This window comes from Myodes glareolus, chromosome 15 (assembly GCF_982192425.1).
Source record: "Myodes glareolus chromosome 15, mMyoGla1.1, whole genome shotgun sequence".
NCBI lineage: Eukaryota > Metazoa > Chordata > Mammalia > Rodentia > Cricetidae > Myodes > Myodes glareolus.
In genome coordinates, this window is record NC_142040.1 from 31,614,321 (window position 1) to 31,628,579 (window position 14,259).

General features: G+C 36.9%; 1 protein-coding gene across 5 annotated transcripts in view; it reads left to right on the plus strand.

Annotated features, from left to right (window-relative positions):
• The window catches only part of Adamts6 (ADAM metallopeptidase with thrombospondin type 1 motif 6), a 211,614-nt gene that overhangs the window by 121,218 nt on the left and 76,137 nt on the right, over nt 1–14,259 (plus strand). For all 5 annotated transcript variants that reach the window (XR_015734982.1, XM_087896876.1, XM_048442950.3 and 2 more), the window contains one exon: nt 1,449–1,551. Coding sequence is in view for 4 of the 5 variants with exons in the window: in XM_087896876.1 (XP_087753002.1) it covers nt 1,449–1,551 (103 nt within the window). In the remaining variant the exon portion in view is untranslated. The remainder of the gene's footprint in view (nt 1–1,448; nt 1,552–14,259) is intronic.

Consider the following 14,259-nt stretch of genomic DNA (forward strand, 5'->3'; position numbering starts at 1 on the left):
GGTTCTTGACCATGTACTTTATATATGACAATGTCATGTAGCGATGTCAAATGTCAGTATTTCAAAGATCCAAATATTAACAAACAGTGAAAAGAAGGACTGGCCAGCATAGCATGATGCACTAGCTAAAAGTAGACAAAAGAGTAATTACACAAAAAGAACCCTTAGGTTTGGAACTGGTGGTGTAGTATTTCACGACACTGAGTGTATTTTAAGATTTGAGGCTCTTAACATAATGTACAGCTGCTGTCACTATTTTAAAATTGAGGCTTTGGACTTAATATGCTAAAAATTTTGAGCCACATCCTATAGTAAGTAATGGTAGAAATGTAAATGTTTGCACAGCATGGTCTATTATTTCCACACATCTCATAGAAACTATTTGCTATTACTTACTGACCCTGGAGACTGCACAAAGCAAGAGATGTCTAAGGGGGTTGCTAAAAAAGTCCTCAAGTTTGTTTCCGAGGATGCCTGTAAGTCACTTGTCATTTATTCTGAGCTGAGTACTCCCAGGACTGGGGATGTGGTTCGGTGACATACTTTTACTTCCCAGCATCTACAGACCCCAGGCTGGATTTCCAGAATCACTTCCTCCCACTTTGTTCTTTCATCAAATATTCTGTTCTCCGTTTAAGAGGAAAGTTTTCTTAGTGTTTCAAAATTTATAGCTTTTTTAAAAATTTAGTTGCTACAATGCTACAGAAATCTACAAGATGAATCAAATTGTCCTATTGCCCAAACACTCAGTGAGATGTTATACTTTCTGTCTTTGTGTACTTAAGAGTTGAGTAAGAGATGACGGTGGCATTTGTAATTTAGACCTAGTTAGATTGGCAGGGCTTTCTCTCTGAGATTTTCAGGTAAAAGAAAAATTCCAAACTTTTATAACCAGTTTTTGTTTCCTTACCATTTCCTTTCCCCTTAAAAACATGTGCACATTTGGTACCAATTTATCATTTCATTTTCTGTGATGTTAAAAGGTGAAATTTACATTTTAATAAGTCCAAACCTCTTGAATTTGAAGGTGCTTGGAGTTGAATCCTAGCATTTTTCCCAGTTCAACTTCTGGTTTTCATCAGGAAGCGTCTGTACTGATCAGGGTACAAATGGCGATTTACAAGCTAGATGCTGTCTCCGTGCTTGGCATCCCGGTGCCTTCACGTAAATCTAGAGCGAGTCATCGCACCTGGGCTTCAGGCGCTGTTACCAAGGGGCTTTGTGTTCTAGGTTCTTATCTGGTTTCTGCATGTTTCTTCTCACCTAGACGTGCAGCTCAGACACCTCAGTGTGAGTCTGTATTGTAAAACGGTTTTTAAAAAAAAAAAGTCAAATGACACCCAGAGGAGATAGGGCGGCAGTCAGTAAATACGAATTTTAGGGACGCAGTCCCTTGGTTTTTGGCATTTTACAACAATGGTACCATTTATGATTTTATTTTATTTTAGCCATGCCCTTTGGGTTCCCGAGATTTTCGAGAAAAACAGTGTGCAGACTTTGACAGTATGCCTTTCCGGGGAAAGCATTATAACTGGAAACCCTATACTGGAGGTAAAGTATGACCCGGCAGAGCGCTCGTGCTCGCGAGCTCTGCAGTACTCACGTGCAGACCTTCATGGGCGTGGTAGCTAGAATCAGTGTTTGCAGGTCAAAGCAAGAAAATGCGTATGTTATTTTACAAGTCTCATATTTTAGCTTCCCTGTGATAGTATATATGCAACAGTTTAAAAATTATTAAAAATTATATTTTAAAAACTAATTTTCTTTAACAAGTTTTAAAAAATCCTAGAAAGTATGTAGTCATGTAAAACTCATAAAATATGAGCTCTGCTTAAGACTTTCCTGGGGTAAATTATAATCATTGAATAGTTGCAATTATCCCCTTAAAACAAAATGTGCCGACATAAATCAACTCAATGAACTCCAAAGAAAAAAAGAAACCTATTTATTTTTTTTCTGAGTCAAAGGCTAGTGATCTTTTTAAAGATCTATTGTTTGATTTGCTTTCAGTTTTTACTCTTTAGAAGTTATTGTGTGTGCACACATGAACACAGACTTCCCCAGGACTCTTGTGTGGAAGTCAGAGGATAAGTTCCAGAGGTCAATTTAATCCTCTCACCTTGTCAGGTCCAGGGACTGAACTCCAGTCCAAAGGCTCGGTGGTCAGTATCTGTACCCATTGAGCTTACTTGATGGCCATATTTTAATTTTTGTTCTGGGTAAGGTTTTTGTTGTTTTGCTTTATTTTTGAGAATTTTTTTTTGCTGTGTAGCTCAGGGCTTGCTTTAAATTTACTCTCCTATTGACTGAGCTTCCTGGGTGCTGGATTTGCAATGTGTACCAACACCGCTGACTATATGAAATGTGTTTCCTTGTCTGAAAGCATTTTTGTTACTTAGTTTGGATATGTATCAAAGACTAATATTTGCCATTAAAAAGATGAGTTTTTTCCAAAATATAAACTACATTTTATTGTGTGGAAAATTTTATGTACCATGAAAAGTACTGTGTTATATAATTTTGCTTTAAAATTATACAAGAACAGAGTATTTTAAAAGCTTTTTTGAACGTAAGACCTATGTACTGACTACCAATAATTTACCATTATCATTTTATTATACACATGTATGCTCATCTCTGTAGCCACTTAATCCTGCTGGTTTTGATGCATTTAAATTAACCTGTAGCCATGTTCTTCTGAATGCTTTGGCATATGTACCATTGGCCATCATTCAGTTGTTTGCTCATTTTTTCTTTGGCCATAAGAATATGGATAATGAGATGCATGTATCTTACCTGTGTTCTCTCTGAATTTTGCCAACTGCATATATCCATGAAGCCTGAGTGAGATAAAGAAAGTCACCATTACTTCCAAAATTACCCTAGTCCTTCCTGGTTCAGATCTATAACTGTTTTTCATAGACTAACAGTCTTAAGCAACAGACATTGACTACTCCCGGTTTTGGAAGCTGGAAACCAAAAATCAGGATGTACGTAGGGGTGAATTCTAGAGAGCGACCTTTTCTGGGTTGCAGACTACCATTTTCTGTTTGTATCTGCCATGACACAAGAGGGAGAAGCTCCTGGACACCAATTTATAAGGGCCTAATTCCCAAAGGCTTTCTTTTCAGATAACATTATATTGGGCTTTGACCTTGAACATAGACATTTGTAGAGGACTTAAAACTTAGTCCCAAAACAGTCTTCATAGTTCTTTACATCTGTAGTCAACTATCTAAGAGGTAAACATTGCTTATTTTTCTTGCATTCTTTAATTATGCTTGTCCAAGAACTTCATATAGTTAGTCTTGCCCATTACTGTTTCTGCAAGACTTCCTTCTACCCAGTGCTTTCATATTGATCCATGTTGTGATTTGCAGTAGTTTAATCTTTTTATTGCTGAGTGGTAGTCTTCTGTAGTAATCACTTTGTTTTGCTTTCTGCTGTATATGGATGCCTGGCTTGGTTTTAGCTTTCATTTGTCATGCGTGAGCAAGCTGGTGTGAATGGTTCTATTCAGGTCTTTTTAAAAAAAATTTTTTTATATTCAGGTCTTTTATGAGCATATGTTTCCCTTTCTCTTGATTGAATGAACAGGGGTGAAATACTATACAATAGCACAGGCGAGACCTGGCTTTTTAAAGAAATTGCCTGATGTTTTTAAAAAATGATTGTACCATCAGGCAGTGATGGTGCACGCTTTTAATTCCAGCACTTGGGAGACAGAGGCAGGAGGATTTCTGGGAGTTCGAGGCCAGCCTGGTCTACAAAAGCTAGTTCCAGGACAGCCTCCAAAGCAACACAGAGAAACCCTGTCTCAAAAAAGAAAACAAAACAAACAAACAATGATTGTACCGTAATGCACTCCCACCAACTGTATCTGAGAGTTCTATCTACTCCAACATCCTAACCAGTATTTGGTGTTTTCCTGGAAGTTAGTTTGCAATTTCAGATGATTGTGTTGAGCATTCTTTCATGTACTTGGCTGATCATGTGGTGTTGTTGTTGTTTATATATATTTTACTCAAAATTGTTTTCCTTTTAAAATCAATTTTAATTTTATTAATTTATTTTTGATTGATATCTACTTATACTTATGCGGTGCAGTATGGTTGGTCATTTGGGGAATTTGATGATCATATCAGGATGACAGGAAGCACACACTATTATTATTTATGTGTTAGGGGCCTTCAAACTCTTCTCTAATTATTTTGAGGCATTTAGCAAGTTGTCATGGACATAGTTGTCTTCAGAGACTAGGAGAACTAATTTCTCCTATTTTGACATCTGCTATCCAACTTTTATCCATTTTCCTTGTCCCGTAACTTCTATCTTATAGTGACCATTGTTCATTCAGTGTGGCCAGCGTTTTCTCTTTTACAGATGAATGTGAACGTGTGGCATTTTCCTTTGTTCACCTGTCTTATCTTACCCCGATATAATGCATTCTAGTTCTATCAGTGTTGTTACAAGTGATGTGCTTCATTCTTTCCATAGCTGAATAATATTCCACCAAGTTTACGTGCCACACTAAAAACTTCAATCATCCATCAGCAGGCGTCTTTATTGATTTCATTTGTTCGGTATAGAGAGTAATGCTGTAATAAGCATATATGCAGGTGTGTTTTTGATCAAGGATCTCAGCTCCTTTGAATATAGACGGTATTCACATCATTGGCTTTCTATTATGGTTCTACTTCTTATTGTTTGAGGCATTTCTGTTCTATTTGTCATAATTGCTATACGAATTTACATCCCTAGCCACATGCCTAAGAGCTCTTTTCTCCACACCATATTAATATTGGTTACTTTTTGCATTTTTAAAGATATCTGCACCAACTGAAATGAGATAGTATCTGTGTGAATGTAAGAGATATCTAACCTTTTGCCCATTTTTAAGTCAGGTTATTTGACCGTTTGTTTGGTTTTTGTTTGAAATAGGGTCTTTCTTTGTAACTCAGGCTGAGCACAAACTCATGAGCCTCCTACCTTACCCTCAAAAGTACTGGAATACTATTGCATGCTGCCACACACACCTTGTTAGTTTATTATTGTATTTTTTGCTTATTTTATTATTATAATTTTTGCAGCAAGGTCTTGTTTTGTAACCTACAGGCCTACACCATATAGTTTAAATATGTATCTCTCTCTCTCTCTCTCTCTCTCTCTCTCTCTCTCTGTAATTGTGTGTGTGTGTGTGTGTGTGTAGGAAAGAGAATAAGAGAGAGTGCAGAGAAAGACTATGGTAATTATGATTGCATTTTCTCATCAAATGTATATTAGTAGTATGAAGTGCTACTTTTCTGTCTTGATTTTATCTATCCCAATATTAGTTAATTTACCTATCAGTTTTAATAGATTTTGTTGGCCTATCCTTGAGAATGTTCTCTATGCTATAAAAATGTGTATTTCCTAGATATTGATGAAATGTTCTGTAGATGTCTATCAGGTCTATTTGTTGTATAGTGGAATTGGATGCTATAGACTGGATTTATTTATTTATTTATTTATTATTGTTATTTCCTCTTATTTGATAATGTATTCATTAGAACTATATAGTGACCATGATTCCTTTTATAAGTTTTAAATTAAAATCTGTGTTTGCTGATGAAAATATAGCTACTTCTGTTCACTTTTGGTTTCTGTTTGTATGAAGTCTCTCTTTTTAGCTTTTTATGTACATCTGTATGTATCATTACTAGTGAAGGGAGTTTCTTGTACGGAGAATATTGACGAGTCTTTTTAAAAATCTACTCAACTACATTAAGTCTTTTGATTTCAGATATTAGTCAATTCAAGGTCATTTTTGATAAGGACTTGATTCAGTCATTTTGTCAATGATCTCATGGCATATCCTTACTTCTTATACTCTTTAGCCTTGTGATTTGGTGGTTTTCCACAGTGATAAAATTTGATTCATCAGTACATCTCCCTTACCAGTGAGTTTTATTCTTTCGTGCATTTTCATGATGACAGCGCTCACTCTTTTGCCTCTACATTTAGGGCATCCTTGAGAGTTTCTATTACTTAGTCACATTAGGATCAGTGAATTCCCTGTATTCTCCATGAGCGCTCTGTGTTTATCTAAAACTGGTCTGTTTTCTACAATTATTGGATACAGTGTTCTCATACATATCCATGAGGACAGCCTGCTTGAGAGTGGTATGTAATCATTTGAATTCTTTCTAATTTTTTCTGTTCTCATTGTACCAGCTATAGGCAGAAGTATGTTCAATCTGTGCTGATTATATGGCTCAGCTTCCTCTTGTACTTGAATATATTTTTTTATGTTTATATACATATAAGATTGTCTCAGAAATATCTGAAATTACTCAGAGACTTAATGTTCACTGTTTATATAACTGTTGCATGTAATAAATTTGTAATGAGGTATAATTTAAACTAATTGGTTGACTCTTTAACTAAAGAGTCATCTCCAGTCCCCTCTTTTGTAAAGTTACTTACTATCAGTATACATGTATATGTATGTGAAAGTGCTGTTATGTGCATGCATTGGCTTTTGTGTGGAGGTCAGAGGACAAATATGTGGAAGTCAGTTCTCTTTTTCCACTCTGAGTTCCAGGGGTCAAATTCAGGTCACAAGAAAAGAAGCATCTTTATTCCTCGAGCCATCTTATTGGCCCCTTGAGTCTTTCTTTCATGAATAATTATGCTCCTTTTCCATTAGCTTCCTTGAGAAATAACTGATAAATTGTACATAGGCTAAGATGATGCTTTTATGCATGTGTACAATGTAAAATATTCTAAGTGAACTAGCTATCACTGATTCACATGGGTCTCTGATGTGGTATCCCTTCTGTGTTCTGTGAATGTGCTTTATTACCATTGGTTAGTAATGAAGCTCTTTCAGCCAATGGCTTAATAGAGTAAACCAGGCAGGAAGTCCAAACAGAGATATAGAGAGAAAGTAGGCGGAATCAGACAGATGCCATGTAGCTTCCAGAAGGAGTGAGATACCAGATCCTTACCAATAAGCCACAGCTTGGTGCCCATACACAGATTAATAGAAATGGGTTAATTTAAGATGTAAGAGTTAGTTAATAAGAAGAACAAGCAGTGTTATAATTAACACAGCTTCTGTTTGATTATTCGGGTCTGGGCAGCCGTGAACTAACAGGCAGTCTCTGCCTACAGTTCTTCCTTTTTATGTGTGGAGAAGGCCTAAGACCTGAATCAAATTTTACATGTATGGAACAAATTTCAAGTATTCATACATTACTATTAACTACAGTATTTTCAGAATTTCTCTTAAAATTTTAATTTTTTACCCTTTGGCAAAATTTTTTTTCATCTTAGCCAGTTTCTGATAACCGTATTTCTCCCTTCTGCTTTTCTAAGCTTGACCTTTTTAGATTCTACTTCGATGAAATCATACAAGATTTGTCTTTCGGTATATGGCCTATTTCACTTATCATAATGTTTTGTAAGTTTTTCCATTGTCTCAAATGTTAGGAATTATCTCTTTAGGAAGGCTGAACTTCAGGTATTCTTGTACTATACATGTTCATGTCTAAAATATATTGTGTCTGTTTGTATATCTCACCATTTCTGTATCTATTCACCTGTTGAGAGACACTAGGGTTCTCTTTATATTATGGCTTTTGTGAAATAATACAGCAGTTAAAATGAGAATGTAGTAGAAGCTTTGAGATAGCAATTACTTTTTTTGGAGATTTACCCAAAAGCCAAATTGCTAGGATGTAATGCAGTGTTGCCTTGAATCTTTGAAGAACCTCTATAATGTTTTCCGTTATGCCACTACCAACTTGCGCTCCTGGCAATGATGTGGAAAGACTCCCTTTTCTCAAAATTCTTGCCACCACCTCCTATTCTGTGACTTTTAACTAATAGGTTTCTTGTCGTTGTGAGGTAAAAACTTGGTTTTGGCAAGTGTTTTCTAGTGCTTAGTGAAAAAAAAAAACCTCACACTTTCTCAAGTACCTCTGGGTACTTGGGAAATTTATTCTTGAGGGAAAAGTGTCTATTTTATTTAATTGAAACCAATTTTCAACCAGGTTATTTCTTGTTTTTGCTAAATTTTCCTTGTTCCTTATAAATTCTGGGTATTGACCCTTATTGCATACATGTCTTGCATATACATTTTAGAATTGCACAGATTACCTTTTCATTTGGGGGATTACTTTCTCAGTTTTAAAAAGTGTTTTACTTTTATATAGCCCCAATTGTTTATTCTGGCATCTATGCTTATGCTATAGGTGTCATTTACAAAAATCCATGGCCAAAGCCAGTGTCATGGAATGTTATTCTTGTTCTCTTCTGGTTGCTTTATAGCTTTGGCTCTCCTCTGTAAGTCTTTAATCCATTTTGGGAATTCTGTGTGTGGTATCTGATAAGGCAATGATTTCAGTTTTTTCCACAGGAATTTCTGATTTTTTTTTACCACAACTTATTTAAGAGATTATCCTTATGCATTCTTGACAAATGTATTGAAGATCACTTGCTTTGTATGCATGGGTTTATTTCACAGACTTCTATTGTGTTTTATCGTTGTATTGCCTGTTTTAGAAATCACCACTCGATTCTGATTTCTTCAGTTCTGAAATACAGTGTGAAATCAGGAAGTATGATTCTCCCAGATTTATTTTTACTCAAGATTTCTGTGGCTATTCATTGTCTTTTCTGATTCTGTATGAATTCTGGGAATGCTTTTTCTGGGTTGTTGGGTTTTTGTTTTCTTTGTTTTTTTTTTTTTTTTTTGCTTACTATTTATCTCTAATAGGATTTTTGTGCAGAGTCTAGGGTTCTCTAATCACAGTGAGAGCAATCAGTTTTCTTACTGTACATTTTAGGATACCTTTTGCCTCCTTTTCTTTCTAGGCTTGTAGTTCTAGGACTGTGTGCATGTGAGGTGATGAGAATGGGCTCCTCTTTTCCTCCATCAGTTAGAGGGAAGGCCTTTAATTTTTCTCAGTTGTGGATTATGTTAGCTATGAATTTATCAGGATGGCCTTTAATGTGTTAAAATGTTTTCCTTCTGTTCCTAACTAATTGAGAATTTTCATATTGAAAAGTTGGTTGCATTTTGACAACTTTTTCTGTTGGATTTAGATGATCATTTGAGGTTTCTGTCCTTTGTTTTTTAATAGTGATGTGATAGATTTATTGACTTGTATATCTTGGACCATACTTTTTTCCCTGGCTTAAGTCCTACTTAATCATGGTTGCCAGAAAAGGATGCTAGATGTTATTCTAGTATTAAATTTATTGATTTTTTTGTATTCTAACCTATTTTGTACTCTAAAGAATATTTTGCACACACTTCAAAAATTCCTTTTAATATATTTGAATGAAGTGTGCTGTGTCTGTTTTGTCTATAATAAGCTAAACTCCAACATTTCTGCATTGCTTTCCTGTCTAGATGATTTACCCATTGTTAAAAGTGGAATATCAAAATTCCCTTTTCTTGTATCAATGTATATTTCTCCTTTTAGATCTGTTGACATTTGTTTTATGTGTATTGGTACTCCAGTGATGAATATATATGTATTTGCAAATGTAATTTGCAATTGCTTAATTAACTACTGTATTGTTTTATAATCTCTGTCTTTTCTACTTTCCTTTTCTCACTCAGTGTCCTTTCTTTTCTGATATGGTTCCTACTGCTGTCTTTTAATTTCTACTTGTATGGAATTTTTCCATGTTTTCTCTTACAGTTTATGTGTTTCTAAATCTGAAGTGGCTTATATGTACACAGTATATAGACTTGAGTCTTTGTAAATTTTTCTTAAATGCATTCAGTATCCCCTGCATCTTTTAATTAATGAATTTAAGCGCCTTTAAAATTAAAATAAATGTTTATAACAAAGACTTTCTATTACCATTTGTCAGTTATTTTGACTGTTTTATAGATTCTTTTAATCCCATTTGCATTTCTCTTCTGTATATTTACTAAAGTTTTGCTTTGTGGGTTTCCACAAGGATTACATGAAATATTTTATTGTTATAGTGATGTATTTTAAGTTGACAATAATCTAAATTTGATCGCATAGAGAATTTATACACTAACTCCCTTGACTTCGGTTTGTAATGCCACATTTTACAACATTTACACATTTTATGTGTATGTGTATGTCTGTTTGTGTGTGTGCTTGTGTAAGTTTTCTTGTTGCTGTGACAAAATACTCCATAAGGCAAGAATTTATTTTAGTTCACAGTTTGAGGAAAGCCTGTTGGCAGGATCATGTGGCATCTGGCCACATTTTGTTCTTAGGCAGTAGAGAGATGTGTTAGTCAGTGTTCTGTTGTTGTCAGGAGACACCATGACCAAGGTGACTTTTATAAAAGAAAGCATTTAAATGGAGGCTTGCTCACAGTTTCAGAGGTTTAGTCCATTATCATCATGGTGGGGAACATGGCAGACAGGTGCTGGAGCAGTAACTGAGTTACATCCTGTCCCATAGGCAGAGAGAGACTGGGTCTGGCGTGGCCTTTTGAAACCTCAAAACTCACCCACAATGACACACTTCCTTCAACAAGGCCACATCCACTTCCTGGTGACTAAGCAATTAAATATATGAGCCTTTGGGGCCATTCTTATTCAAACCCCACAGGAGAAATGAATGTTCATGCTCAGCTGGCTTTCTCCATTTCTTTTGTCTGGTACGTTGACTCATTTGATGATGCTGTTCATATTGAGTTTGGGCCTGCCCTGCTCAGTTAAATGTTTTCAGAAACACTCTCATAGATAACTCAAGAGGCATACTTCCGTGATGATTCTAATCCAGCAAAGTAAACAACAGAGATTGCTTAGCCACCACTATATCTATTAACAAATAATAGTTTTAGATGGTTTAAATATTTTTGCCTGCATTATGCCAGAATTATGGGTGGTTACATGCTGCCATAGTGGTATTAATGTTATTCTGAATTCAATAGAATACTTACCTTTAACTGTAATTTTTATACTTTGATGTTACTAATTAGGATCTCTAATATATTTCATTTTGACTACCTTTGGCATTTTTTTCCCTATGATTCCTCTTGTGATTATGAAGTCCCTCAGTTTTTATACACCTTGTAAAGTCTTCATCACGCTTACATTTCTGAAGAAGAAATTATCAGCTAAAATATGCATGGCTAGCAGTGTTTTCCTTTCAACACTCTGGATTTATCACCTTGCTCTAACATACTTGTTCATAGGAATGCATAGAAAGACCTATGGAGTTCCCTTGTATGTTATAAAACCTTCTCTTTCAGCACTTTTTTCTTTGATTTTTGGTAGCCTTTTTGTTTTTGTGGTACCAGGGATTTCATTCAGTACCTAACATATACTAGGCAAGCACACTATCACTGAGCTAAATCCAAAGCCCAATAATAATTTATCTCTGTGAAATCTTCGGTTGAACCTTGTTGGAGAACTTCACGTATCATACCTGAATGTCCACTTTTTTTCTTCAGACTTGGGGAGTTTGGGACCATTATTTCTTTAAATATACTTTGTTCCTCCTTTCTTCTCTCTTATTTCAAGAGTTTCACAGTTTTTGATGGTCTCTCATAAATTCTGTAGACTTTTTTTATAAAAGTTTATTAATTTATAAAAGTTTCCATTTCCGCCCCTCCTCCCAACACCCTCCCACTCCCCCCACTCCCTCTCCTCCTCCCTCTCCATCCCCCAGAGCAGTCAGGGTTTCCTGCCCTGTGGGAAGTTCAAGTTCCTACCCCCTCCCTCCAGGTCCAGGAAGGTGAGCATCCAAACAGACTGGATCCCAAAAATCCAGTATATGCAGAGGAAACAAGTCCCAGTGCCATTGTCAATGGCTTCTCAGAAAGTCCCCGTGCCAGCCACATTCAGAGAATCCGGCCACATTCAGAGAATCTGGTTGGATCACTTGCTCGTTCAGTCCCAGTCCAACTGGCCTTGGTGAACTCTCATTAGATCAGTCCCCTTGTATCAGTGGGTGACCGCACCCCTCGCAGTCCTGAGTTTTTTTCATGGGTCTCTCGTCTATATCACGGTCCTGCCTTTCTTGTTCATGTTCTCCCTCCTTCTGCTCCTTATTTAGACCTTGGGGGCTCAGTCCAGTGCTCCAATGTGGGTCTCTGCCTCAATCTCCATCCATCAACGGGTGAAGGTTCCCTCTGGTCTTGCCTTCCTTGCTCACGTTCTCTTTCCTTCTGCTTCTCGTTTGGACCTAGGGAGTTAAGTCCAGTGTTCCAATGTGAGTCTCTGTCTCTATCTCCATCCATCGCCAGATGAAGGTTCTATGGTAATATGCAAAATGTTCATCAGTATGGTTTTGGGCCAAGGCCGGTTCAGGCACCCTCTCCTCTGTTCAGAGAATAATCTGGGGATCTCTCCTTGGACCTGGGATCCCCTCTAGAATCAAGTCTCTTGTAAATCCTAAAATGACTCCCTTAGTTGAGATATATACTTCCCTGCTCCCATATCCATCCTTCCTCCCTCCCCCCATCCCAATCCCCCGAGCTTTCCCCATTCCTCCCCTACTCCCTTCTCTCTAACCCTCTCCCCTTCCAACAACCCCCCCACCCCCCCCCATGCACCCAAGGTTGCCTGGCACTCTTGTCTACTTCCAATCTCCAGGAGGATAACTACATGATTTTCTTCAGGTTCACCTTCTTATTTAGCTTCTCTAGGATCACGAATAATAGGCTCAAAGACTTTTAATTATGGCTAGAATCCACTTATGAGTGAGTACATACCATATTCCTCTTTTGGGGTCTGGGTTACCTCACTCAGTAAAGCGTTTTCTATTTCCATCCATTTGCATGCGAAATTCAAGATGTCATTGTTTTTTACCGCTGAGTAAAACTCTAATGTGTATATGTTCCACACCTTTTTTTAACCATTCTTCTATTGAGGGGCACCTAGGTTGTTTCCAGGTTCTGACTATTACAAATAATGCTGCTATGAACATAGTTGAACAAATGCTTTTGTACTATGTTAGGGAATCTCTTGGGTATATTCCCAAGAGTGGAATTGCTGGGTCTTGAGGGAGGTTGACTCCCAGTTTCCTGAGAAACCGCCACACTGATTTCCACAGTGGCTGCACAAGTTTGCATTCCCACCAAGAATGGATGAGAGTTCCCCTCTCTCCACATCCTCTCCAGCATAGGCTATCATTGGTGTTTTTGACTTTAGCTAATCTGACCGGTGTAAAATGGTATCTCATAGTTGTTTTGATTTGCATTTCCCTGATCGCTAAGGATATTGAGCATGTCCTTAAGTGTCTTTTGGCCATTCGAAGTTCTTCTGTTGAGAATTCTCTGTTCAGATCAGCGCCCCATTTTTTAATTGGGTTAATTAGAGTTTTAGTGTCTAGTTTCTTGAGTTCTTTGTATATTTTGGAGATCAGGCCTTTGTCTGATGAGGGGTTGGTGAAGATCTTCTCCCAGTTCAAAGGTAGCCTTTTTGTCTTACTGACAGTGTCCTTTGCTTTACAGAAGCTTCTCAGTTTCAGAAGGTCCCATTTATTCATTGATTCTCTTATTGTCTGTGCTACTGGGATTCTCTCTAGGAAGTCGTCTCCTGTGCCCATGTCTTGTAGACTACTTCCCACTTTCTCTTCTATCTGGTTCAAAGTGGTCAGATTAATGTTGAGGTCTTTAATCCATTTGGACTTAAGTTTTGTGCATGGTGATAGATATGGATCTACTTTTCATTCTTCTACAGGTTGATATCCAGTTATGCCAGCACCATTTGTTAAAGATGCTTTCCTTCTTCCAATGCATACCTTTAGCTCCCTTGTCGAAAATCAAGTGTTCATAGGTTTGTGGGTTAATATCTGGGTCTTCTATTCGATTCCATAGGTCGACTTCTCTGTTCTTATGCCAGTACCAAGCTGTTTTCAATACTGTAGCTCTGTAATAGAGTTTGAAGTCAGGGATGGTTATACCTCCAGACGATCCTTTATTATATAAGATTGTTTTGGCTATTCTGGGTTTTTTGTTTTTCCATATAAAATTGATTATTATTCTCTCAAGGTCTGTGAAGAAGTTTGATGGGATTTTGATGGGGATTGCATTGAATCTATAGATTGCTTTTGGTAGAATTGTCATTTTTACTATGTTGATCCTACCAATCCAAGAGCAGGGGAGATCTTTCCATTTTCTGGTATCCTCTTCAATTTCTTTCTTCAAAACCTTAAAGTTCTTGTCAAATAGGTCTTTCACTTCCTTGGTCAGAGTTATCCCAAGATATTTTATGCTATTTGTGGCTATCGTGAAAGGTGAAGTTTCTCTGATTTCCCTCCCTGCTTC